We start from the raw sequence: 23,731 nt of genomic DNA, 5'->3' as shown, positions 1-23,731 counted from the left end.
ATACATGTACATATATCCCCATATCTCTTCCCTCTTGCGTCTCCCTCCCTCCCATCCTCCCTATCCCACCCCTCTAGGTGGTCACAAAGCACCGAGCTGATCTCCCTGTGCTATGCGGCTGCTTCCCACTAGCTATCTGTTTTACATTTGGTAGTGTACATATGTCCATGCCACTCTCTCACTTCGTCCCAGCTTACCCTTCCCCCTCCCAGCGTCCTCAAGTCCATTCTCTAGTACATCTGCGCAGGACCCTGCTTTTTGATCTACTGCCAGTAGGGGGAACTCAGGGACTGGAAAAGCCCCTGCCCGCCCACTGACAGCCACAGATTCCTCCATCCTCCCCTTTCTCCACAGGAGCAGCCTCAGATCTGGGAGGCAGCCTGTAGTCTGGGTTTGTGACCCACACATCTGGGCTTGGGTACCAGCTCCATCCTTCACAAGCTGTGGAACCTTGGACAAGTAATTTCACCTCTCTGAATCTCCATTTCATGCTCTCTGATAAGGGGATCATAATGCCTACCTCATAATCCAGTAGAGACCCAAAAGTAAAACCAAAAGCATGGGTTCTGGGGCCAGACTACCTGGGTTCAAGCCCTAGCTGTGTTATTCACTAGTTGTGTGACCTTGGGCAAGTCACTTAACCTCTCTGTTGTTCATCTATAAAATGGGGATTATGCTAATAATACCTACATCATCACAGGTTGCTGGAGAGGATTAAATGTGTTTAATATGAGGAAACTGCTTTGAGCAATAGCTGGTACACAGCAACACTCCATAAATATTTACAAAAAAACAAAGAGTGCATAGCATACAGTACAACTTTTTCTTCCTCTACAATGAAGATATATATATATAATATATATGTTTTATAATATGAAGTTATTTCATATATTTTAAATATACATTTATATATGGAAAAATATTTTTTCTGATGCTACATTATTATTTCTTAAAAAGTTATTTAGGGGTCTTCCCTGGTGGTGCAGTGGTTGAGAGTCCGCCTGCCTATATAGGGTACACGGGTTCGTGCCCCGGTCCGGGAAGATTCCACATGCCGCGGAACGGCTGGGCCCGTGAGCCATGGCCGCTGAGCCCGCGCGTCTGGAGCCTGTGCTCCACAGCGGGAGAGGCCACAACAGTGAGAGGCCTGCGTACCACAAAAACAAAAAACAAACAAAAAACAACAACAACAAAAAGTTATTTTGATTATTTTTTTTAAAAATGACATGAAGAAAATTAAAGGTTCCCAGTAATTTTACTCCATAGCAAAAGCTATCTTCAACATTTTGTTGAATCTCTTTCCATATATATATATATATATATATATATATATTTTTTTTTTTTTTTTGCCATGCTGTGCAACATGTGGGATCTTAGTTCCCCGACCAGGGATTGAACCTGCGCCCCCTGCATTGGAAGCGTGGAGTCTTAACCACTGGACCGCCAGGGAAGTCCTCTTTCCATATTTTTAAATGTATGTGTTAAACATATATATATTTTCTTCCACATAAATGGGATCTGTGTGTACTCTATGCACTCTTCTGCGACCTTTTTCATTATCTTTCGATGTCAATTAATAAAGATCAACCTAATCTCTTCTGATGACTGCATAGTCATTGTAGGAAATGTACCATAATTTATTGAACCAATCTCCTACTGAAAGACATTTAGATTGTTTCCAATCTTATGCCATTATAAACAATGCTATAAAAATATCCCCATATATTTATGTTTGCAAACTTGTCCTATTAGCTCCTTAAGATATATTATCATGTGCAGGATCAAAGGAAATGTGCAATTAAAATTTAATAGATATTGATAAATTCATCTCCAAAAAGAATCCATCAATTTATATTCCAATCAATAGCATTTCCTTCTACCTCATCAGCACCGGACAGCATTATTCTTTTTAATATTTTCTAATATGATAGGAAAAAAATCTTATTGCTATTATTTTTATTTCTTTACTATTGAATTGAACCTTGGTATTTCACTCTATGTACACTGCCTGTTTATCTCTATGCCACCCTTTATCTTTATGTATTAAAAATATGTTGGGCTTCCGTGGTGGCGCAGTGGTTGGGAGTCCGCCTGCTGATGCAGGGGACATGGGTTCGTGCCCCGGTCCGGGAAGATCCCACATGCCACGGAGCGGCTGGGCCCATGAGCCATGGCCGCTGAGCCTGCGCGTCTGGAGCCTGTGCTCCACAACAGGAGAGGCCACAACAGTGAGAGGCCCGCGTACCGCAAAAACAAAAAAAACAAAAAAAAACATATACATATATATATATATATATTTGCCTTTTTAGTTTCCTTACTCTCTTTTGCTGTACACAGATTTAAAATTTCATAGTCTCTTATAACTGATTCATTTTGCTGTACACCTGAAACTAATACAACATTGTAAATCAACTATACTCCAATAAAAATTTAAAAAATAAAATAAAATTTCATATAGTCTAATTTGTCAAATTTTTCCTTTGTGACTTCTGGGTTTAATAAAATAACTCCCTTTTTCCATAATTAAAGATTATTAAATTATTTCCTGAATTTTCTTCTGGTATAATAGATTTTATTTCCGATATTTAAATATTTAATCTAACTCAAATGTGTTTTTGTTTACGGTGTGGGGCAGGGGTTTGCCTTTACTTTCCAAATGTGTTCTCCCAATACTACTTGTTTACCTTTTTCTCCTGATTAAAAATGCCATCTGTATAATAAAGTCAATTTCTATCCTGTTCCATTGATCTTTCTGGCCCTTCCTATACTACCTTAATTCATTTTAGGAAATGTATCATAATGTATTTAACCAAAACTTTATTCACCTCCTATACCTCTCCCCTTCATATCTCCACTTATATCCCTTTCGTAACAAATTATTAGGGATTTTGTCATATTTATTCTTCCACATGTAACTCAGAATCAAGTTTGGGAACTTTCTTTTCAAGTTTCCACGGAGATGGCACATCTTCACAGAGATGTCATGCAGATCAAATGAGCTCACGCAGAGGTTCTCAACCCTGGCTGCACGGTAGAATCACTGGGGGGCACTTTTTAACATACCAACACTGGGGTCCCACCTCCACAGACTCAGATTTCATTGATCAGGGGTGTAGTCCAGACACCAGAAGTCCTCCAGAGGATTCCAACATGCTGCCGAGATTGAGACCACATAGCTAAAGCGTGCGAACATGCTCTGGAAAGATGCCCTGTTCTCCCATGCCCTGGCCAGGCACTGCTGTCTCCTAGCACGGTCACTCACCCGCACCGTCTTGTTCTCCATGTTGATGGTGGGGACGCTGGTTCGGAGGAACAGGGTGGCCCAGCTGGCTACCCTGACTCGGTCAAAGTCTTTGTAATCCTGGAGGGGGGAAGGATGGGTCAAAAGAAGCAGCTGAAGCCCCTCTGAGCCTCTCTCCTGACCCTCTCTCAGGGTCAACAACAACCCCCAGGACACCATCCCCCCATCCTTAAGCAGCACCCAAAAGGACCTGACACCAGGCCTCTCCTCCACACACGAACACACGTCATTCATTCATCCGTGCGTCAGGTCCTGTGCTGGATGCTGGGGACAGCAGAGACAATGAAGGTCACCGTCTAGGTCCGGCCTGTGGGCTAAATCTGGCCCATGACCTGCTTTTGTAAATAAAGTATTTCTGGCACATAGACACGCCCATTCATCTATGTATTGTCTGCGGCAGCTTCGTGCTACTGTGCAGAATTGAGTAGTCGCAACAGAGAGCACGTGGCCCACAGAGCTGAAAAGACGTTTAATCTAGTCATTTACAGAAAAAGTTTGGTCTAGGTGGCACAAGATGGCTGGCACTGCAACCCAGAGCAGAGCATGGTGAGTGGCACGCGTGGTTTCTGAGAAAGTTCTGTGCGTGTCCAGAGGGGAGAGGTCATTTTCAGCTGGAAAAGTCAGAAAAGACCTCGCTGGTGGTCTCTTGAGGGAGACTGTGAAGCCTGAACAGAAGTTTACATGCAGAGATAACAGAGGCGAGCTGGCATCCCGGGGGAAGGAACAGCACGGACTAAAGCAGGGAGGTGGGAAAGCGATGGACACGTGACAGAATAATGAACATGTGAGAGACGGTCATCTTGGCTAGAGACAAACTTATGTCATATCCCCCACGCAGATGCACAGACTAACACTGACACAGCACACAGCAACAGGTGCACAGCCCAGCAGGTATCAATCTCCAGGCAGTCACTGACACACACTCGGGCACACACATGCACCCTGGCCTCATCCTCTTCCTGTTGCTCTCCCTGCCCGGAGGGGTGGCAGTGGAGACCTCCAGACCCCAGCACTGACCTCGATGAAGGTGCTGTTCCACACTCGTGCCTGCACTGTCACGTTGGTGATGACGGGGGCATCAGGAATCCGGCACTCCAGCCACACACAGCGGGTGTGGTCACTGCCACAGCTCTGAGGTGGGCAGGGAACACAGAACACGAGACAGTCTGGGTCTCTAGATTCTTCAGGCTTCGCCCCTGGCTTTGTCCCACCCATGGCTGACCTGAAGGGGCCTGCCCTAATCCCTTCACTCATGCACACTGCACTTACGTGTTTAAGGCACATTCTTTGGGCCAGGCATATATAGATGCCAGCGACAGGGGGCACGGGAAATCTGATCCTTGTTCGTGTAAATGGGGCCCAATCCCAAATGCCACCTTTCCAATGCCTTCCCACGCTGAGGCTTTGTTCCTGCCGGCTCCCTTTACTTGGAAGGCCACTTCTCCCTCTCCACCCAGCTAGACCTCAACTTGCTGCCCAGGCCTGCTCCCCTCTCCCTTCTGACAGAGGGCGCCCTGCACCCTGTCTTCACCTTGCCTCTCCCCATTCCCAGCCCTAATGATCAAAGCTTTGAGCATCTATATCACTCCCAACAGGTTGGGGCTCCTGGGAACAGAATCAGTATTGCTTCCTTCAGTCCACTGTACTGGCTGCTCCCCAACACAAGGCAAGGGCAGCGGGGTCCCTCTGAGGGCAGAAGATGAGTCCCCCCCCCCGACTGGAGGCTCCTGAAGGCAGGGGCCACATCACCTCATCAGACTGGGTTCTCCTGGGGCGTAGCACCTGTCTCCCTTGCTTCGTGTGCCCCCAGGTGCCCACCCACCCTGTGATGGGCGGGCTCAATCCCCTCCAACCTTGCCCCGTCACTCACCAGCTGGATCTCAGACTTGGCTTTTTTGGCAGCAGCCAGAGTGACCGGCAGGGGGCCCTGGCCTCCCCCGGGGTCCAGCTGTCGCCGCCTGCGTTGTGGAGATGGCGGCCTGTCCCCAGGAACCTGAGGGGGAAAAGGTGATTTGCTGGAGGGAGGATCAAAGGTGAGGAGAGGAGGAAAGGGCAGGTGGAGGGGCAGGCCCCAGAGATGCAGGAGGGGAGGGAGAGGAAGACGCCGGCCTTTCTGCCCTGCAGCTTGCAAAGGAAATGAGATGCAAGTGAACGCTTCCCCTGGTGTCCTTACAGAGAGAGTGAGGTTGAGAGGGTTGACAAGGTCTCCAGGTGGCCGGCAGTGCCAGGACCCATTGCCGTGGACCGTGATCTCCGTGGGGTATAGCAACCACTTGCCATTGCTGACTTCATACGGCCACTCCAGCCCCAGGATCAGGGCACCAAGGGCTGCCAGCCCTTCCCCCACTGGGCCCACCTGCGGGTACAAGGGGTGTCATGGCTACTGTCTCCTGGAAAACCACCCCCATCTCACCAACCCCCACCCTCACACCCTCAGACCCTGGACCCAGAGGTCCCCTTACCTGGAACTCATACTTGAGGGGGCTTCCCACATCCTCCACAGTTTTCATGCCAGACTCACCCATCACTGTCCCCCCAAAGAAGCTTTGTAGCCGGTGACTCACCCTAGGGGTAAGAAAGATGCTGGAGTCACAGGGGATGGGAGGGGCCCTTGCGGGGGCGGGGGCACCAAGGTTAACTACAACTCCTCTGATATCAGGCAGACCTGAGATAAACCCCAGCTCTAGCATTTACTAGCTGTATGGCCTCAAACAAGTTATTTATCCTCTCTGAGCCTCAGTTTCTTCATCTGTAAAGTGGGGTTAATCTGTTAAGCAGGGTCACTATATAATGGGGCTGTTGTGAGAAGACAATGAGATGATGTATATAAAATCCTTAGCATTGTATATACATGCCACATCTTCTTTATCCATTCATCTGTTGATGGACACTTAGGTTGCTTCCCCTAGAGTCTGTCATACAGAGGGAAGTAAGTCAGAAAGAGAAAAACAACTACTGTATGCTAACACATATATATGGAATTTAAAATTAAAAAAAATGGTCATGAAGAACCTAGGGGCAAGACTGGAATAAAGACACAGAACTACTAGAGAATGGACCTGAGGACACGAGGAGGGGGAAGGGTAAGCTGGGACAAAGTGAGAGAGTGGCATGGACATATATACACTACCAAACGTAAAATAGATAGCTAGTGGGAAGCAGCCGCATAGCACAGGGAGATCAGCTCTGTGCTTTGTGTCCACCTAGAGGGGTGGGATAGGGAGGGTGGGAGGGAGGGAGACGCAAGAGGGAAAAGATATGGAGATATATGTATATGTATAGCTGATTCACTTTGTTATAAAGCCTAAACTAACACACCATTGTAAAGCAATTATACTCCAATAAAGATGTTTAAAAAAAAAAAATCCTTAGCACAACAAGCTCTCATGAAATGGCAGGGCCACACCAACACCTTAGCCCCAGAGTTTCTGATTCCTCCACTGCTACCTGCTTTGCAAGGAGAATAATAATAATAGTAACAATAATGATAGTGATGTTGTTATGTCTTGGCCTAAGGATACCAAGCCAGGAGAGGTGTCTCAGAGGAGCTTGAGAGACACCTTAGGGAGGGGAGACCCTAGCTCAGGCCCAGCAGGCTGGGGTTGGGGGGAGTGGTACCCACATGCTGAGCGAGGCCTGGAGTGTGTAGTCCACCAGCAGAGTCAGGGTTATGGGCCACAGGTCATCCTGGTGACTTGACCTGGGGAAAGAATGGGGAGGGGAGGGGAGGAATGTGTCAGCTAAGGCTGGGGTGGGGGGGCCCAGGACATCTCAACCCCGACATAGCCTGGCTTCTCGAGGTCACTCACGTGGAGAGCTGCAGCTGTGCCTGGAGTTCCCTTGTGTGCAGGGTCACCCCAATGACCTCGAAGGCAATGAGCAGCTCCATCTGCCATGAGGGTGAGGGAGGCAGAGAGGGGCGTTTGGGGCCAGGCAGGGGTGATGCCATGGGGAAGCGAGGGGCTGAATGCTACGCTAAGGAGTTGGTTCTCTGGCCTCCTCCTCCCATTCAGGGTGCAGTCTCCCACTGCCACCTGTCTCCACTTTTCCACCTTCCTAGCCCCTTCTGTTTCCCTTTTCCCATTCTCTTCTGTTAGTAATATCTCTGCTACTTTTGAGCCACATGACCTTGAGCAATCACTGAAACTATGTAAGCCCATGTTTCCTTTCTGTAAATCAGCATCTACCTCCTCAGAAGGTTGTGAGAATTATATCATATAAAAGAAGCACAGCCTTGGGGTCAGGGCCTGGCACATAGTAGGTGCTCAGCAAAATCGGTTTCCTCACCTCCACCTGCTCTAGCTTTGCGCATAGCTCCCTAGTGGCCCCATTTTTCTGTCTCTGGGTCTCTCCCCACCCCCTACTGTATCCCCCCCTCCTCCACTCTGGCTCTTTGCTTCAAGGAAGCCTGGGAAGCAGGCAGGCAGAGTGAAGATAAGGAACTCATCAGAGGAGTAGCCTGGGACCCACAGGGTTGGGAGGGTGTGGTCGGCGCTCACCCTCTGGTTCCGTTTGAAGGGGTTCCCCAGCTCGCAAACAATGGTCATGGTCTCGTTGGCTTGGCAAGCTCCAGGCTGAAGAAAGAAGACAAATCAGGTCTGGGTGGTCAGACTAGGGCTTGTCCCGCCCCTCTCCTGTGGTACAGGGCCTGAAGCCCTAGAGGCCTGAGAACCCATGTGTTCCCCTAGCAGCAGAGACGCTGCAGGCACCTGAGGAAGCCCAGCCTAGAGTAGTTGGGGGGGGGGCGGGGAACACATGGCAAATGACAACACATGTACATGACATGTATGAAGGATGCATATACGTGGTGAAGCCGTGATTGGGCTCCGAGGGGGCGGAAGGCACTCACGGGGCGCACTGAGGACAGCAGCAGGGCGGGAGGCACCGCCAAGGTGAGCAGCGCCTCGTGGGCGTCTTCCCCAGCCCGCTCCCGGCTTGGGGTGTTGGTCAAGTTGATGCTCAGCAGCAGTTTTCGGAAGTCTCTACTGTATGGGAGCCTGAGAGGGGAGGAGCCCCGGGCTGAGCCCAAAGCCCCGCCCCCGGGCCCGCCCCAGACCTGTTAGGCCCCGCCCCCCAGAAGAAAGCCCCTTTTCTGGCCAGGGAAGGCCAGTCTGAACAGCTCCCACCCCGCTAATTAAGGTCCCTCCTCTCCGATTCGCCTCTCTCTGAGACACCTCCCCTCAGATCTTACCAGTTCTCTCCCCTCTTCCAGACCAATAGGGCCCCGCCCCTCAATTCCCCAAAGCCAGTGAAGTTCGCCCCACCCTTGGCCAATCCCCGCGGTCCAGAGCGCACCTGCTCAGCCGCTGCCCCAGCTCAGACACGAAGGCCGCCTGCATCTGCAAGTTGCTGTCGCACTTGTTGTCCGGCCCGCACTCCTTCTGGAACTGGACCTGGGGGTGGTCGGAGGCGTGGAGGGCCCACCACTCACAGCGCCCTCTGGCCCCACAGCTCTCCGGGTCCCTGTCCTTCGGCCCCACCCACCTCCGTGTGGTTCTCCAGAGCCTGCGCCTGGTTGAGGACCGGGTAGGCGTCCAGGGACCGAAGCCCCAGTCGGGGGCGCTCAGGCATCCGCAAAGGTAAAGAGTAGTTCATGGAGATGATGATGGGTCGGAGTTTGTCACGGACGTTGTCCTGGGAAAGGAAGGCGCGCTGAACCCAGCTCTGCACTGCCCTCCAAACCAAGTTGAATCCTCACACCATCCTAAACCCCTAGGGAGGAGCTGAAGGCCCCCACCCCGCCTCAACCCTGAAAACCCCCTGTAAGGCTGAACCCCCTCCCGTCTGATCACCAAATTGACCCCACTGGTACCACCTTGACCCACAAGTGAGAAGGTGGGGCTCCTCCTCTCCAGGGAACCCTCTGGGGGGAGGGTTGAGCTTCCCTTCATCCCTGGGGTTCCCAGGTTGAGTTCTTCCTTCTCACCCTGATGTCCCAGAGAGAGCCTGAGCCTGCCCCTACTAACGGATGCCTTTTCCCCAGAGGTGAGCTGAGGCAAGAATTTCACACCCCTCACTGTGGCCCCCATCCGTACTCCAAGGGTCTCCTCTCTCCTCTACCATGGGCTGGGTGCTGTGCACTGTACCCTCTACTTACCTATGGTCTTCCAGGCCGACCTGCCACCTCTGTCTCTGGGGAGACCTCATTCCCTCACCCTTGACCTTGGGGACTCTGGCTACCTCTTCCTGGGGCCATGGAGCCCACGTGCCACCCCTCGCCCCTCCCTCACCATCAGGAGCAGCTCCAGCGTCTGGCAGCGCATCTCGGGCATGGAGAAGAAGCCATGGAAGATAGCTGACTGACTGCGTGCAAAGCGGAGCCGGGGCGGGCGGCGGTCCCGGTCGGCCTCCAAAGTGTAGGCCAGGGCTGCGGTGCACAGTGTGGTCAGCAAGTGACCAGGTGAGCATGCCCTCCCCCTCCCCCTGCAGCCCAGCACTCACTGATGTTCCGCCTGTAGTTGGGGTCCCCGGCACTCTGGTTGTAAGCAAAGCACAGCTCTACCTGCACACTGTTGAGGGGGACATGGAGGAGGGTCTGGTCACAGTGGGACCCAGATATCCAGGCCCTGGCTTTCACCCCCTTTCCTGGGCAAGGCGGAACAGGGCCCTTCAGGGAAAAGGCAGGGACAGAACTGGGGAGTCCACAGGGTTGGGCTGGGGTGTCCCTGGCCCCTTCCCTCCCCACTCTCATCAGAGCCATAGAAAACAGGGTTAGAGGGCACCAATGGGGAAACGGAGGCCCTGAGAGCAGGAGTTGCCTGAAGTCATTAGTCAGTTGTTGGCCCAGCCCAGTCTTGGGCAGGATCCCCAGTCCAGATCTCCCTCCCCACCCCGCCCCCCACTCCCCTGCCCTGTCTCCCCCTGCCTTCTGATCCAGTACCCTCATTCACACACAGACCTTGGGGTCATCACCATCATTACTGTAACCATCTTAGCAACTAACATTTTTTGAGCACTCAGGGTTTAGAGAGAGCCATGCTAAGGGCTATTTGTATATTATCTCATTTGATTATCACAGCAGCCCTGTGAATCGGTTATTAACTTTGTTTTATAGGCAAGGAATCTGAGATTCAGAGAGATTAATTTGCTCAAGGTGGTTCTCTCTCCTTCCCCACATCCCATCACCTGTCTTTCTCTTCCCTCCCCTTCCAGGATCTCACCCCCCAGAGCCCATCCCCACCACTGCAATGGCCATAGCTGGAATTTGAACCAGGCAGTCAGAGCTCCCACTCTCAACCACCGTGCCCTATTGCCCCCACCCCCAATTCACCCATTACCTCCTGCAAGGAATTTTGCTTTTTAATGAGGTTGGGTAGGGAGGGCCATGCTTACCCAAGAATCAGCCCTTTAATGGTGGGATATCAGGAGTTGCCAGGGGAGGGTTTTGGGAGAGCCTTCCCATACATCAGGAGGAATGGGTGGGCAGAGTGGGGCCTGAGGGTCTCACCAGGAGCTGGCTGTGCAGAGTGCAGGGTCCAGTACAGATGGCCTGGCCACCAAGGTTCTGTGGAGGATGTTGATGACAGGCCGGGCCCTGCATGGAAAACCCACAGACATCAATGCCTCTGGCCTGTCCCAGGCCAGGCTGGGGTCGGGGCTCAGGTTTGCACGGACATGATGCTGAAGGTGGACCGAGCTGGGGCTCCATGCAGACAGGGATGGAGGAGAGAAAGGCCCCCATCCACTGTCGCCCTGGCTCACCGCAGCAGCACGATGTGGTCTGACAGGCTCCCCACCAGCAGGTCTGGGTAGAGGTTCTCATCCACATCCATCTGCCCACTCAGGGAGTAGCCGAAGGTGGCCAAGCCAGGCAGTCCCAGCTTCTCTCCGTCTATTACCTGGAGGCAGAGGGAAGTGGTGAGGACAGGCTCTGGGGTAGGCTCCAGGGAGTGGGGCTCAGGGGGAATAGGGAGGGGTGGATGAGGGAAAGGAGGAAGGGCCCCTCCGTCCCTGTCCATCCATACCTGCTGGGGCTGTCTGAGGAGCCCCCTGGAGCTGCCGTGGTAGATGTACACTTTGCCCAAGCCCTCGAAAGGGGCTCCCACGGCAACGTCTGGAGAAGAGATACAGTACAGGGTCACCCCGTGTACTATGGGCCCCACAGTTCCCCAACCCTGTGCTCCAGGCCACAGAGCCCAGCATGGCATTGACCTCCCTGTCAAGACAGTGCTCAGAGCATCAGGAAACAGAGCTCTGTGGCTCAGGATTAAAACTGGGACCACTGGGCACCCTCTTTTATATGAGGGAAATTAGGCCCAGAAGAGGGAAGTGACTTACCCAAAGTCACACAGCAAGTTAATGTGTCCAGCAGGCCTAAACCCCAGATTTCTGACCACTGGCTGTTGTTTGTTTTCCCTCATTGCAGTGCCTTCCTTCTCCCCACCAACCGCCCCTCCAGACACCTGGTCCTTCTAATGACATTTACCAGCAGGGCCACAAAAGCAGGTGTTATCCGTTGGTGACTTTGCCAGGTAGTTATCAAGCACTCATGTCATCCAGTCCTCACAAGAGTACTGGCAGTAGGTACTACTTTGTTTTGTTTTTTCTCTTGGCAGTAGGTACTACCGTCCCCACTTCATAGATGAGAAAAAAGGCTCAGGAAACCCAAAGTCACACAGCTAAGGAGTAGAGAAGAGGCTCTAAGCCCACGTCTGTCTCTGTGTGGGGGCTGGGATTTTAATCACAACACTCTAGTGAGCTTTACTTGTTAAAATGGCCAGGCTTTTAAATTCTAACCATTATTTGCACAAATAAATCCAAAACGTTTTGTCTTCTTAAACTTTCTAGTTTTCTGCTTTTGATCTGATAAGGTCTAGGTAACCAGAAAGCCAAGCTTGTTAGAAAAGGAAAAGGAAGTAGGTCCTGAGTGACAACTGGGCAACTCTTGTATCAGTAAGTGCTTGGGCTTCATTAACTAGACTTTCTAGCACCTGTTTTGTCTCTTTAGCGGCGCCTCTGCCTTCCTTTTGGTTCTCAGGTATGTTCTGGGAAGTTGAGGTTGTCAGAGAAATGATTTACAGATACGCCAGGTGCTCCCGTGGCAACCAGGCTCGACCCCTTGATTTGTCCCTCTCCTTGATACACCAGGTCTGATTGGTCCCCAAGTCCTGCAGAGCACTAATGGCATCCCCTATATCTGGGACGTCTACCTTGTCCCAGCGCTTAACGTCCCACACCTGATATACTATATTCTTGATCTTAACACCCCCAGCCTTGCTCCCCGCATCCATCCATCTCACATCTCCCTCCAGAATCATCTTGCAAGGTACCAAGCTATCATATCAAATCCCTGCCCCCAGATCTTTTTGGACACCGCTCTGCCATAACCCGAATATAAAGCCCTAGTTTTTCTGCCTGGCTTTCAAAGCGTCCACCCCACCCCTACACTACCTCTCCAGCCTCATCTCTGATGCGAACAACCCACACCTACTAGATTTGAGCACATCAGGCAAGTGGACCACACTCACGTTGTGCCCCTTCTCTTCCCTCCACTGTGCACACTCAGCCCAGCCTTTGATGCCCAGTGGTACGTCCACTCCTCCAGGAGGTCTACCAAGCTCGCCTCTGTGGGGGCTCCCTTTGCACGCTGTCTCTCCAGCACTGCTGTGAGCTCCCCAGACCTGGGCCCCAGCCTGTCTTCTCTTCGGACCCTGTCAAGCCTGGTATGCAGCTGGCTCTCAGTCAGTGGATGCTGGGGCAGGAGTGCTGGCTCATACCCTGGAATCCATCCTGGTTGATGTCACCGATGCTTGCCACGGAGAAGCCAAAGGCAGAGCGACTGGGGCCGTGAAGAAGGAGGGAGGGGTGGGCCGGGAAGGAGGTGCCTGCCTGGTTCATGAAGACATAAATAGCACCCCCTACCTCCTCTTTCCGCTCAAAGTAATAGGGGGCACCCACCAGGAGGTCCTGCCACCTGCACAGGAGAGAAGAAGGTGGAGATGGGACATGCAGCGTAACTCTTATTTAGCAGACACAACTGTGCCAGGCAGGGCACGTGACTCTACAAATGGCGCCTCTGGCCATAGGTCGTGGGAAGGACAAGGAAGCGTCACTGTGACCCGTCTAATAGAAAACACACGTTGTGGAGAAGCCATGTAGACACAGGTCACACCCAAACAGCCCACATCCACTAGAGCCATACAGATGACAGGCACAGACGAGGAGATGCAAGTCTCATGAAACTGACATGCAAATACCCAGAATCCCATAAAGTCTGATTGCAGATCAACATGCAAAATTGACTAGCCAATCCCTGCAAACAGCATGCAAAGAAATGCACAACTGCAAACCTCCATTTCTCTGCCCTGCTTTGGGCAAGCCCGCCCCCCTCACCATAATCCCAGCCCCAGAGAAACGTCCCTGGATTCTCACCCATCATTGTTCAGGTCTGCCAGGGCAATGGCGCTGCCAAAATAGGCGCCCACCTGCCTGCCCTCCAGCACCTGCCTCCTCCGCAGGTCTCCACCCGCCTCCTGGCTCAGCAAAAAGACAGCGCCCACATGTTGGTGCCGAGGGGCACCTGTCACAATGGTGGTGCTCGTAGGGTGCAGGACGGCACTGCCCACCTGCATCGTGTAGCCTGGGAAGCGGGGAAGGTGGTCAATCAAGGCTCCAGTAAGTTTTGTCCCCTTCTACTCTGGACCCACCTCCCAATATCCCCCCATTATCTTCTGTTCCTCTATTCTAAGTTGGGCAAGAAGGTGGACCTTGGATGCCCAGCCCCCAGTCCTGCCTGCACACTGGACCGTGAGCTCCATGAGGGTCATGACTCTGCATCTTGGGGGCATATAGGTGGTGCTCAATAACTGCGTGCTCGCTGAATTAAATGCCACTAGTCGCACTGCACCCTGGCCTCACTCTTCCACCAGACACTGAAGGTGAGAGGGCCACTGAGCCCCTTTCCTCCTCTCCACCCAAAGGGCCACCACCACAGGACTCACCAATGTAGAGGTTGCCTTGGTCCGCTGGGTCCTTGTAACTATATTCGGATAAATCCCAGTCCTTCCGCTGAATCATGTAGCTGTTTCCTTCACAAGGATTTGAGGGGGGGAGTATAAGTCACGACTCCTTTCCTCCACTATGTCCAGGCCCCCCACCTCCAGATAAGGATAATAATAACCCCTTTTATTTGTGAGTACTTCGCCATTTGCAAATCACTTCCTCTTTATTTTAACAATTCTGTGAGGTAGAACGATGACCCCCATTTTGCAGATGAGAAAAGTGAGGCTCAGGGATGGAGAGCTAGTTGTCCAGCTGGAATCCAGTCATCCAGGCACCCAGATAGTAGATGACATTTCCCTCACCCTAGACACCGAAGCCAGACTCCACACCATTATCTCCTCGTAATCCTGCCCCAGACTCGGGCTGCCTACCCCTACCCTGCTCCCCAGGGCTGCTGCTGGAGAGTACCTGTGGCCCTGCCAAGAGTCTACAGGAGCAAGGGGTGGGAGGTAAGACTAGCAGAGCGAGCAGAGGCCTCGGCCTCGGGCAAGCCCAGAGCGGTGACTACGCCCTGTGCTACCTGTGGGTCAAGAGGACGAAATAAATAAATCATTGGGATGTAACATGGAGCATAAGAAATATAGTCAATAATAACGTAATCACTTTGTATGGGGACAGATTGTTTCTTCACTTATAGGGGTGATCACCTTATAATGTATTTAAATGCTGAACCACTATGTTGTACACCTGAAACTAACAAAATATTGTATGTCGACTATACTGCGATGAAAAAAAGCAAAACAAGATTCTGGGCTCCCTCTGCCTGTTGATTCTGCAATAGTAGGTGCAGTAAGGGAAAAGCGGCCACTGTTGCTACAGCCTATGTGGTGGAGAGAGGCAGGTGGAGGGGGTGTGAGCCGTCAGACTCCTGAGAGGCAGTAGGTGGTGTGGCAGATACAAGCATGACTTTGGATACAAGGAAATCTCTGCGGCCCTCCCAAAAGACTGCCCTGTATGTACGGACATGAAAAGATGCCCACAGTTTATCGATGTGTGAAAAGGAAGTAGCAGAACAGTATGTTTAATGTGATTGTGTGTGTGTGTGTGTGTTAAGATGCCTATACATTCTAAAATAAGTCTGGAAGGAGCCACAAGACACTTAGCAGCATACACTGGGAAATGGGACAAGGAAGACGGGGGAGAAGAAGGGCACTTTTCCTCTTTACTTTACTGTACCATTTAGTAGTTGTACCAGGAACGTGCTTTATTTTTTAAGTTTTTAAATGGTTAACCTGGAGTCAGATAGGCCTGCATCCAATACAGGTTTCAGAACTTACTGTTGATTTACTTCACCTCCCTGAGGCTCAGTTTTCTGTAAAATGAGTATAATAATACTCGTATTTTAAGATTAATTCAGAGAATAGGTGTAAAGCCTCTGGTACCTAGTAAGCACTTTAAAATAGCAGAGGTCGAGGTAGCTGCTGGTGTTGGCAAACGAATGCTCTCCTCTGCCCTCTCGTGTGGAGGCTCTGGCAGGCTGCCCTCGGGCCTAACGGGGTGGTGGCCTCTGCCCCCTTCCCTCCCCCCACGGTCCCCACCTTTCCAGTTGTAGGCACCAGGAGCGCCAAAGTACACAGTGTTTTGGGTGAAGCCGCCGCTGGCGCCCAGCTGACACATGCCGGTCTCCAGGTAGTCGGTGTTGCTGTTGCACATCTCGTTGTGGTAGGTCTGCCAGTCGTCACTGGGGTCCAGCTCCAGGTCGTTGCCCCTCACATAGCACTTGCCCACCATGCGCCGCTGGTCCTCCGACCCCGACCACAACACCTGGGTGTAGCGGTGGGCACAGACCTGGGGACCCCAGCCCCCCCCAACGCACACAGCTGAGCCCGCGGCATGGACTCAGGAGCAGTGTCTCCACAGCCCTGTGCGCCTCTGGCTTTGCAGGAGGGGAGTGGAAAGAGGTCTCCCAGCTTTTCTTTCTTCCCACAGTGGTGCTTGGACCTGCATTGCCTTTCCAGAATTCAAAAACCTGCTCTGAAGGCTGAGAACACTTCTGGAAGGCCAGAAGGTACTGGAGTTGAGAGTGGCTGAGGGATCTTGGCAAAACGAAAAGGGAAAAGGATGAGAGAATGTGGGGTTCAGGCCCTTGGGTCTAAAAGGAGCTAGACACAGGGCTTCCCTGGTGGCGCAGTGGTTGAGAATCTGCCTGCCAATGCGGGGGACACAGGTTCGAGCCCTGGTCTGGGAAGATCCCACATGCCGCGGAGCAACTGGGCCCGTGAGCCACAACTACTGAGCCTGCGCGTCTGGAGCCTGTGCTCCGCAACGAGAGGCCGCGACAGTGAGAGGCCCGCACACCGCGATGAAGAGTGGTCCCCGCTCGCCGCAACTAGAGAAAGCCCACGCACAGAAACGATGACCCAACACAGCCATAAATAAATAAGTAAAAAATAAATAAATAAAATTTAAAAAAATAATAATAATAAAAAATAAATAAATAAAAGGAGCTAGACACAGAGCAGGTTAGGAATTTGCATCTCTGCTGTCCCCTGATGGCCTCGCCCTCTTAATGAAAGGTCAGTATTAGAATAACAACAACCACAGCAGCAGCGGCTGACACTCACTGAGTGCTGACCGTATGCCAGACACAAGTCTGAGCTCTTCACATATTCATTCTTTTAAGCCTCCTACCAGCCCTATGGAGTAGGGATAATTATCTTCCCCATTTTAGATAAGGAAACTGAGGCACAGAGAACTGAGAAACCTGCTTAAGATCTCACATCTAGAGAGAGGCAGGGGATGTTCAAACGAAGGCTGTCGGGGCTCCGGGGTCTGAGCTCCTAAGTGTCAGGCTGTGCTGCCTCTCTTGAAGCTTCTCCCTGCACATGGGAGGTGCTCCATCAGAATAGGGTATTTGCAAAAACAGCCAGGGGCCAGGGGAAACCCAGAACCAGGCCTAGTTCTTGTTTGCTCGCCGTCTGTGTCCCCGTCCAGCTGTGAGCCAAACCCATGCTCGTACTGGCCTGAGCCTGTCCCGGGTAACTACAAGGTTTGTAGTGTGGGCTCAGTGCAGGGCACACAGGACGTGCTCACCAAAAACGGACTGAATGAATGGATGGGTGAGCAGAAAACTGCTGAAGGACCCAGGATCTAGAACTGACTTAAGTGGAAACCTGGACCCACACCATCCTTAACAAAAGACTAGAAAGGGTGTTTCAGTGAACTGGTCAAACCCAGAGCTTATGACAGTGTTCAAAGGTGACAGAAATCACAACGTGATCCCAAGGTGACGGCTATGGGGGTGACGGTTGACTGGAAAGGAGTGGGCTTTCTGGAATGATGTAAATATGCTATTTCTTTAGTGGGTGTTGGTTACACAGTTGTATAAACGCAGTTCAGTTGTCAAAACGCAACTGAAACAAAATTTGTACATTCACTGTATGTAAATGTTACATGAATTTAAAGATGAAAAATAAATTGTCTATCTGGGACTCAGAAATTGAGGAGGTGACAGCTGACAGCAGGGAGGGGGCCCCCAAAGCCCAGCCGGGTGAGCTGGGGCAGCAGGGCTGTGCCTCTTCCACCAGCCGGCCTCCCCGGAAGGAGCGCGCCCAGGCCGCACTGCCTGAGGCCCTCTCTGCCCTTTCCATCTCACAGTTCCCTCAGCTCATTCCTACGGAGGGTGAACACCCCCCCCCCGTGGGGGCGGGCAGTGGGTGCTTCAGACAGGACCCAGGCTGGCCCTTGGAGAGTGCCAGACACCCTCCCTACCCCCAGCCCCTGCTACAAGTGCAGGATGAAGGGACACACATGCCGTGGAGACGTACAGCCACAGAAATGGACATTTGCAAGGCACCAGCTCATGCACAACGGACCCTTCTCCTGCCCTCTGCCTCCCTCCGAAGCTCCTGGGAGACGAAGGAGAGGGTTGGAGGGGGACACCGACGGCGAGTGCCCACTTACCAGGACTCTGCCCGCAGGGCCCTGGCTGGCCACAGTCACCCCGAGCCACATGTCCTCAATAATGTGATGGTCAGGGTCACCTGTGGGCATGGGAGGGGTCATGAGCCAGGGCACCTCACCCCACCCTCCCAGCATCAAGAGCACCCAGGGGGCAGGGGTTGGTCTCTCCCGGACCTTCCACTCCAGCAGGGCAGCCCTCCTTCCCCGCCTTCTCCAGCCCATCATAGTCCGAGCTCCACAAATCCCATCTGGTCCCACTCTAGGACTCCCTCTTCCCAGCCGGACAAGAAGGGACTGGAAGCTACCCGGGTGAGCCTTCTGTCTCTTCCAGTCATCCTCTCTGTGCCACGCCCTCCACCAGGCTCCTGTCCCCCTGCTCACTTTTCTCTGCAATGTCCATCCGTTCACAGTCGTTCTTGTGGGCAGTGAGTGGGCACAGGTACACAGCACCGGTCTGGTTGGTATAGCCATCAGGCACAGCAAGGTCCCGGGGGGCGCCAGCCAGGAGCCTGGGGGCAAGAAGGTAGGTAGACCCGGGCCCATAGTCCCCAAAGCCCGCTTCAAACAACTCACTGCTGAATGTGCGTGGGCCGGGCATCCGCTCTGTGCCAGGCTCTGCCGTCGGGAGATGAATGGCTCCCCGCCCCTGCCCTCGAGGAGTGCCCAGGGTAGGGGAAGCCAGGCAAGGAGACAGACACCTGTGGTCAGTGCCTCATGAGAGGAAAGCAGGGAGCAAACCAGCCCAGACTCTGCGTGGGGGGCAATCAGGGAGGCCCACAGAAGAGGGGACCCTGGCCTGAGTCTGATGACCAGGGCTTACCAGGTGAAGAAGGGGAGGAGGGGCTCTGTAGGCCAAGGTCTGGCCTGTGCAAGAGCCGGGAAGCATGAGCAAGAGAGTGACTCAGGGACCTGCAAGGCCCTCGGTACAGCTGGAGGCCAGAAACACGGGGAGGGACAAGAGGCAGGGTGGGAAGGGCAGCCACGGAGGGATTTCAAGCAAGGGAGCGACATGGCCAGATCTCGGTTTTGGAAGAACTGTTTTGGCATCTGAGTGACATAATCAGATCTGGGTTTGGGAAGGAATGCTTGGCCTCTGAGATGAAGCCAGAGGGGAAGAGAGCAAGGCTGGGGGAGTCCTGGTCCTACCTCTTTGAGCCACATCTGAGGACTTAGATCCGGGGGCGGGCACTGAAGAATGTGGGCAGGAAAGGACAACTGACCCTAAACCGGAGCTGGGTGAGCTGAGGTCAGCAGGGCCCTTATGTGACCTGGGCGATGTCTACTGTCCCCCCCCACCCCTGTTGAGACAGACATATGAGGTACAGGGGTGGTGGCAGGGGAGCTGGGTACCTGACACTTTGGACAGTGTGGCCCCGGGGCAGAGTTCTTGCTGCTGGGCATGAGAATAGGGATGCGTGAGGACTAAAAATCACCTTGTCCCCAGCCTGCCTGGAACCCCTCTTTAGGGACACCAACTGCAAGTCTCTGCAAGGTTCTTAGGGCTCTAGCAGCCCTTCCCATACCAGAGAGGTGACTAGAGGAGAGGAAGGCGGTGATCAGCTTTGAAATATCATCTCAAAAGACAGTTCTTGGACCACCAGAATCAAAAATCCCTGCGATATTTGTTAAAAAGGCAGATTCCTCAGCCCATCACAGACAACCTGGACTGAATCTGGGGGTGGAGCCCTGGAACCTGCTTATTTAACATGCACCCCAAATATTCACACCACAGTTTGAGAACCCAGCTCTACCACCCCCTTGCTCTCCCAGCATCATCTGTCTGCAGTCTCTGGACGTTCTGCCAAGACCACCTCGTCAGTCCTGCTGGACCCAGCCTCCTGGGTGGCAGGCACCTCCTAGGTAGGTACCCCTCCATCCGGCCCCAGCAGTGCTGTCACCTGAGGCGCCCAGCTCAGAACCTGGGCGCCAGGCCCCCTGCCAGAGTCTGCGCGTGCAGAGCAACAGCCCTGCCTGCAGCTCCTGCCTGGGACCTGAGAGTGAGGGCTGCCGGGAGCGGGCAGGGCAGGGCCCGGGCATGCCAGGGCCTGGGTGCCTCGGCCCACTGGGTGTCAGGAATGCGCTGCCTGGGGGTGCCGGGAAGGGGACTCTGCCTGCACCTCACCTCTCAGCTCAGACCTCACCCTGGGGAAGGGTTCCTGGGGGCAGGGGTAGAGCTTCTCTAAGCAGAGCAGGGCTGGGAGCTCCGGCAGGAAGGCTGGCAGGGGGCCAGTGTGGCAGCCAGGCCCTGTTAGTCACCCTCTGTCTGGGCTGGGTGGGGTGCCTAGCGAGTCCACTGCCTGACCACCCATGGGCATCCGCCCACAGCCTGACAGGTGCGAGAGGGGAGCTGCTGCCTGTGGGAAAGGAATATCTCAGCCTTGGAGCTGAAGGGCCTGGTTCTAGGTCTGTTCTGCCTCAAGGGACAATTTCTTTTCCCTCTCTGAGCTGTGAGTGCCTCATCTGTAAAATGGGACAGCAGCTGTCCCACCACCCTCCAGGGTTGTTGGGGGAAAAAGTGGGTTCATTCTTCGAAAGGGCCTCCCGACTATGAAGCCAAGGCCAACGTGAGCACTGTCGTTCTGCTTTCTTGTGGTACCAGGACTGGCCCTAGCACACCCCCAGGCCTTGCTCCGGGGACCCAGGAATTTCTGCCCCACTGGGTTAGGGGACCTGAAGCACAGGCACAGAGCAGACTAGTTCAGGTGTTCAGATGGGGCAGAGGATCCACGGCCTAAGGCAGTCAGTCAGGTTGGGGTGGGGCACTGGCAGCTAGTCATTCGACGGTGGGAGCCCAGATTTGGCTGGAGGTGGCAGCTGGGGGTTGGCTACAATGACCTTGAAGGGGTGGGTCCAGGCCTCAGTGGGCAAGGGGTCCCTGGAGAGCCCAGGTTGCATTCCAGGGCGAGCCATGCAAGGGAAGTGTTGCCGTGCCTACAGCTCTCTGGGCCCAAGTTGTCAGGGTGGGAGGTGGCTGAGGAACAGGGTGGCCATGCCCTCCCAGCTCCCTCATCTTAGAGGGAGTGGCCTGAGGGTCCCCGCCTCTTTGCCTCCTGTGGTACAGAGCAGGCAGAGCTGGGCATGAATAGCAATTGGATTGACATAAATCCCCTTACCACCTATACCCTCTCCACTCTCACCCCGCACCAGCCTTGTGCCCATTGATGGGCGGTGGGGCAGGGTCCTAATCCCAGCACCCCCCCGCATCCCAGGCCCCTCCCTCCTCAGAGATTCCACAGAGAGCACCTCCCACCTCCCTGGAGTATTTTTAGCTCCTACTTGGCCTGCTTAGAGGCCCTTTAAGGCCCTCTGGCTCCCAGCCCAGGATCCAATGGGTCTACGGCCAGAGGACTGGGAGTAGATGGGGGAAGGAGGGTGCACAGAGGGCCGGGTCCAGCTTCCTCCAGCCACAGTCAGGTGTGGGAAAATCCAGAGGGTGGGAAAGCTCTTACTGGTATGTAAATGAATGTAAGTTACTATGCAAATGAGCACATTGCTCCTGCTGTTGGATCTGGTCCAGATCAAAGAGTCGAGAAGCTGATCCCTCTGAAACCACCACTGAGGTCACCCTCCCAGCAGCAGCCAGAAGTGGGATGCTACGTGGGAGACTGTGCCCAGCTCTGGGAGCAAGGAGGAAAGGAGACGGGACCGCCTCCTTCCTGGAGTCAGGCTGGGCTGGGTGGGAGCAGGTGACTTTCCAGGAGGTAGGGGGATGAATAAAATGACCTCGCAAGGGCTTTCAAACAGCTGCCTCTTCACCCTATCCTTAGGCTCCGGCCAGACAGCCCCTCCTGGCCTTTGTGGAGGCCCCTGAGCCCCAAGTTCTGGAGAAGCACTTTCTCACTCCTGCCCCATCACTCTTCCTGGGGCAGCTCAAAGCTAATGAACAGCCAGGTAGAAAGCAGTGGAATCAGAGGAGGCAGGGGAATGGGGCCCAGGGGTGTCAGGGCACCAGGCTGGCTCACCCCAGAGAAGAAGGCTCCCTGAGGGATACTGGGGTGGGGTGATGCTCAGAGAAACGGCCTGTAGAATTCAACTTCCCAGACTCCTCACCTCAGGAAGGCACTGGGGTAGCCCCAGTGGAAAGACTTCAGTTAACAATGAGGGTCCAGCGGGCCCCCATGCCTTACTCCTTAGGCCAGGAAGCCAGTTGGGGAGGGGGCCCACTCCAGCTCTGAGCCCTGGGGTGGGTTGGGGGCAGCTCTCAGATGCCTGGATCCCAGCTCTGTGCCAATCCCCCTGACTGAGTTAGCCATGTCCCCAGAGGCTTCTCCTACGGTCGCTGAAAGTGCAGTCCTCTCAATCCCCGCCTTACTTCTCCCTACGCTGCCCCCCAGCTCCCTTTCCCCTCTGGTGACGCAGCCCTAGAATCAGAGCAACAAGCCGGAGAAAGAGAGAGAATGAGAGAGGACAGGAGAAAGAGGCCTTGCTCAAGCCTCCAACAATAAAGAACAAGGCTGTTTTTCTCATTTCTTCTCCCTTTCCCTGGCTCCTTAGTATTTTTCCACATTGATCCCTTAGGGCATTCTTCATGTCATTTAACCTCAATCTCCCTTGCTGTTACCGCCAACCTCTTCCTTCTTTGTTTAGTTCTGACCAAGCCCCTTTCACTTCATTTTCTACAAGATCAGGCTTCCCTTACCTCCTGCCCAGTTTTAAGCTCTCTGGCTTGGCCTGGTCATTGGAGACAGCCAGAGAAAAAGGACACTACGCATCCCCGCCTTCTGCTTGCAGCCACAGCGGCTATGCCCATTTCCTCTGGCACGAGCCTTGGAGGCTGCCAGGTGCCTACCCTGCCCAGGGAAACATGTTTTAGGAGAGCAAGTAAGCCTAGTTCCTGCCTACCTCAGGTATGACCTCATCTTCCAGGAGCTGCAGCCACCCCCGCCCCAGGCATCCCAGACACCCTCATTTCCAGGCAAGAGCCCCAGAGGTATGTCCCATAGCCCACAAGGTCAGGCCGGACCAGGACACCTGGATTCCCAGGAGGGAATGACAGAACAGGTGCTGGGGGAAGGGGGGGAGGTCAGTGACCATCTCCCCGAGGAATAGTCCCTCTGCTCACCCAGGGGTCCTCACGTATCTCACCAAGAAGCCCAGAGAACCTTGGCTCCCTGTCCTGCTCCTGACCCCTCACTCCAGAGGCTGCAAAATTGGGACTGGGGTTGCAGTAAGCCTCCGATGTTGTGGGCATGGAACCTCAGTCTAGAGATGAAGGTGTAAGCCTCCGATGTTGTGGGCATGGAACCTCAGTCTAGAGATGAAGGTGATGGGGAACAAAGACACACCTGGGTTTTTAACCATTCCTGGAATAAGGCCATCTTTGAGAACATAACGAAAGCTATGCTCTCCCCTCCTCCAGGCCCCAGAACAAGGCACACACACGCAAGATTTTGCACACACTTTCCAGGATCCCTGCATCTCCTGAAAACCTTCAGTGAACTTCAGGCTAAGACTTCGCTCAGGATCATGAACCCTCCCCCTTTTCCAAAGGGACTTTGAAGCTAACAAAACCGCCACTTGACTTGC

At 53.4% G+C, this 23,731-nt stretch overlaps 1 protein-coding gene across 1 annotated transcript in view; it reads right to left on the bottom strand.

The window, feature by feature from the left end:
* Nucleotides 1–23,731, bottom strand: part of ITGA3 (integrin subunit alpha 3) — a 29,581-nt gene that overhangs the window by 2,985 nt on the left and 2,865 nt on the right. Inside the window, exons 2-23 of the mRNA XM_082678822.1 lie at nt 18,587–18,714; nt 18,206–18,285; nt 15,841–16,090; nt 14,242–14,328; nt 13,673–13,880; nt 13,018–13,214; nt 11,266–11,354; nt 11,003–11,139; nt 10,749–10,835; nt 9,743–9,810; nt 9,532–9,668; nt 8,786–8,935; nt 8,597–8,694; nt 8,151–8,298; nt 7,801–7,875; nt 7,111–7,190; nt 6,924–7,001; nt 5,764–5,866; nt 5,475–5,657; nt 5,172–5,294; nt 4,319–4,432; nt 3,263–3,361 (exon numbers count right to left, since the gene is read on the bottom strand). Coding sequence (XP_082534948.1) covers nt 3,263–3,361; nt 4,319–4,432; nt 5,172–5,294; nt 5,475–5,657; nt 5,764–5,866; nt 6,924–7,001; nt 7,111–7,190; nt 7,801–7,875; nt 8,151–8,298; nt 8,597–8,694; nt 8,786–8,935; nt 9,532–9,668; nt 9,743–9,810; nt 10,749–10,835; nt 11,003–11,139; nt 11,266–11,354; nt 13,018–13,214; nt 13,673–13,880; nt 14,242–14,328; nt 15,841–16,090; nt 18,206–18,285; nt 18,587–18,714 — 2,719 coding nt within the window. The remainder of the gene's footprint in view (nt 1–3,262; nt 3,362–4,318; nt 4,433–5,171; nt 5,295–5,474; nt 5,658–5,763; nt 5,867–6,923; nt 7,002–7,110; nt 7,191–7,800; nt 7,876–8,150; nt 8,299–8,596; nt 8,695–8,785; nt 8,936–9,531; nt 9,669–9,742; nt 9,811–10,748; nt 10,836–11,002; nt 11,140–11,265; nt 11,355–13,017; nt 13,215–13,672; nt 13,881–14,241; nt 14,329–15,840; nt 16,091–18,205; nt 18,286–18,586; nt 18,715–23,731) is intronic.

The sequence above is a fragment of the Grampus griseus genome, assembly GCF_964374135.1.
Source record: "Grampus griseus genome assembly, chromosome: 20".
NCBI classification, from domain to species: Eukaryota; Metazoa; Chordata; class Mammalia; order Artiodactyla; family Delphinidae; genus Grampus; species Grampus griseus.
Note: the sequence above shows the minus strand (reverse complement) of the source record. Positions and strands in the feature narration are given on the sequence as shown.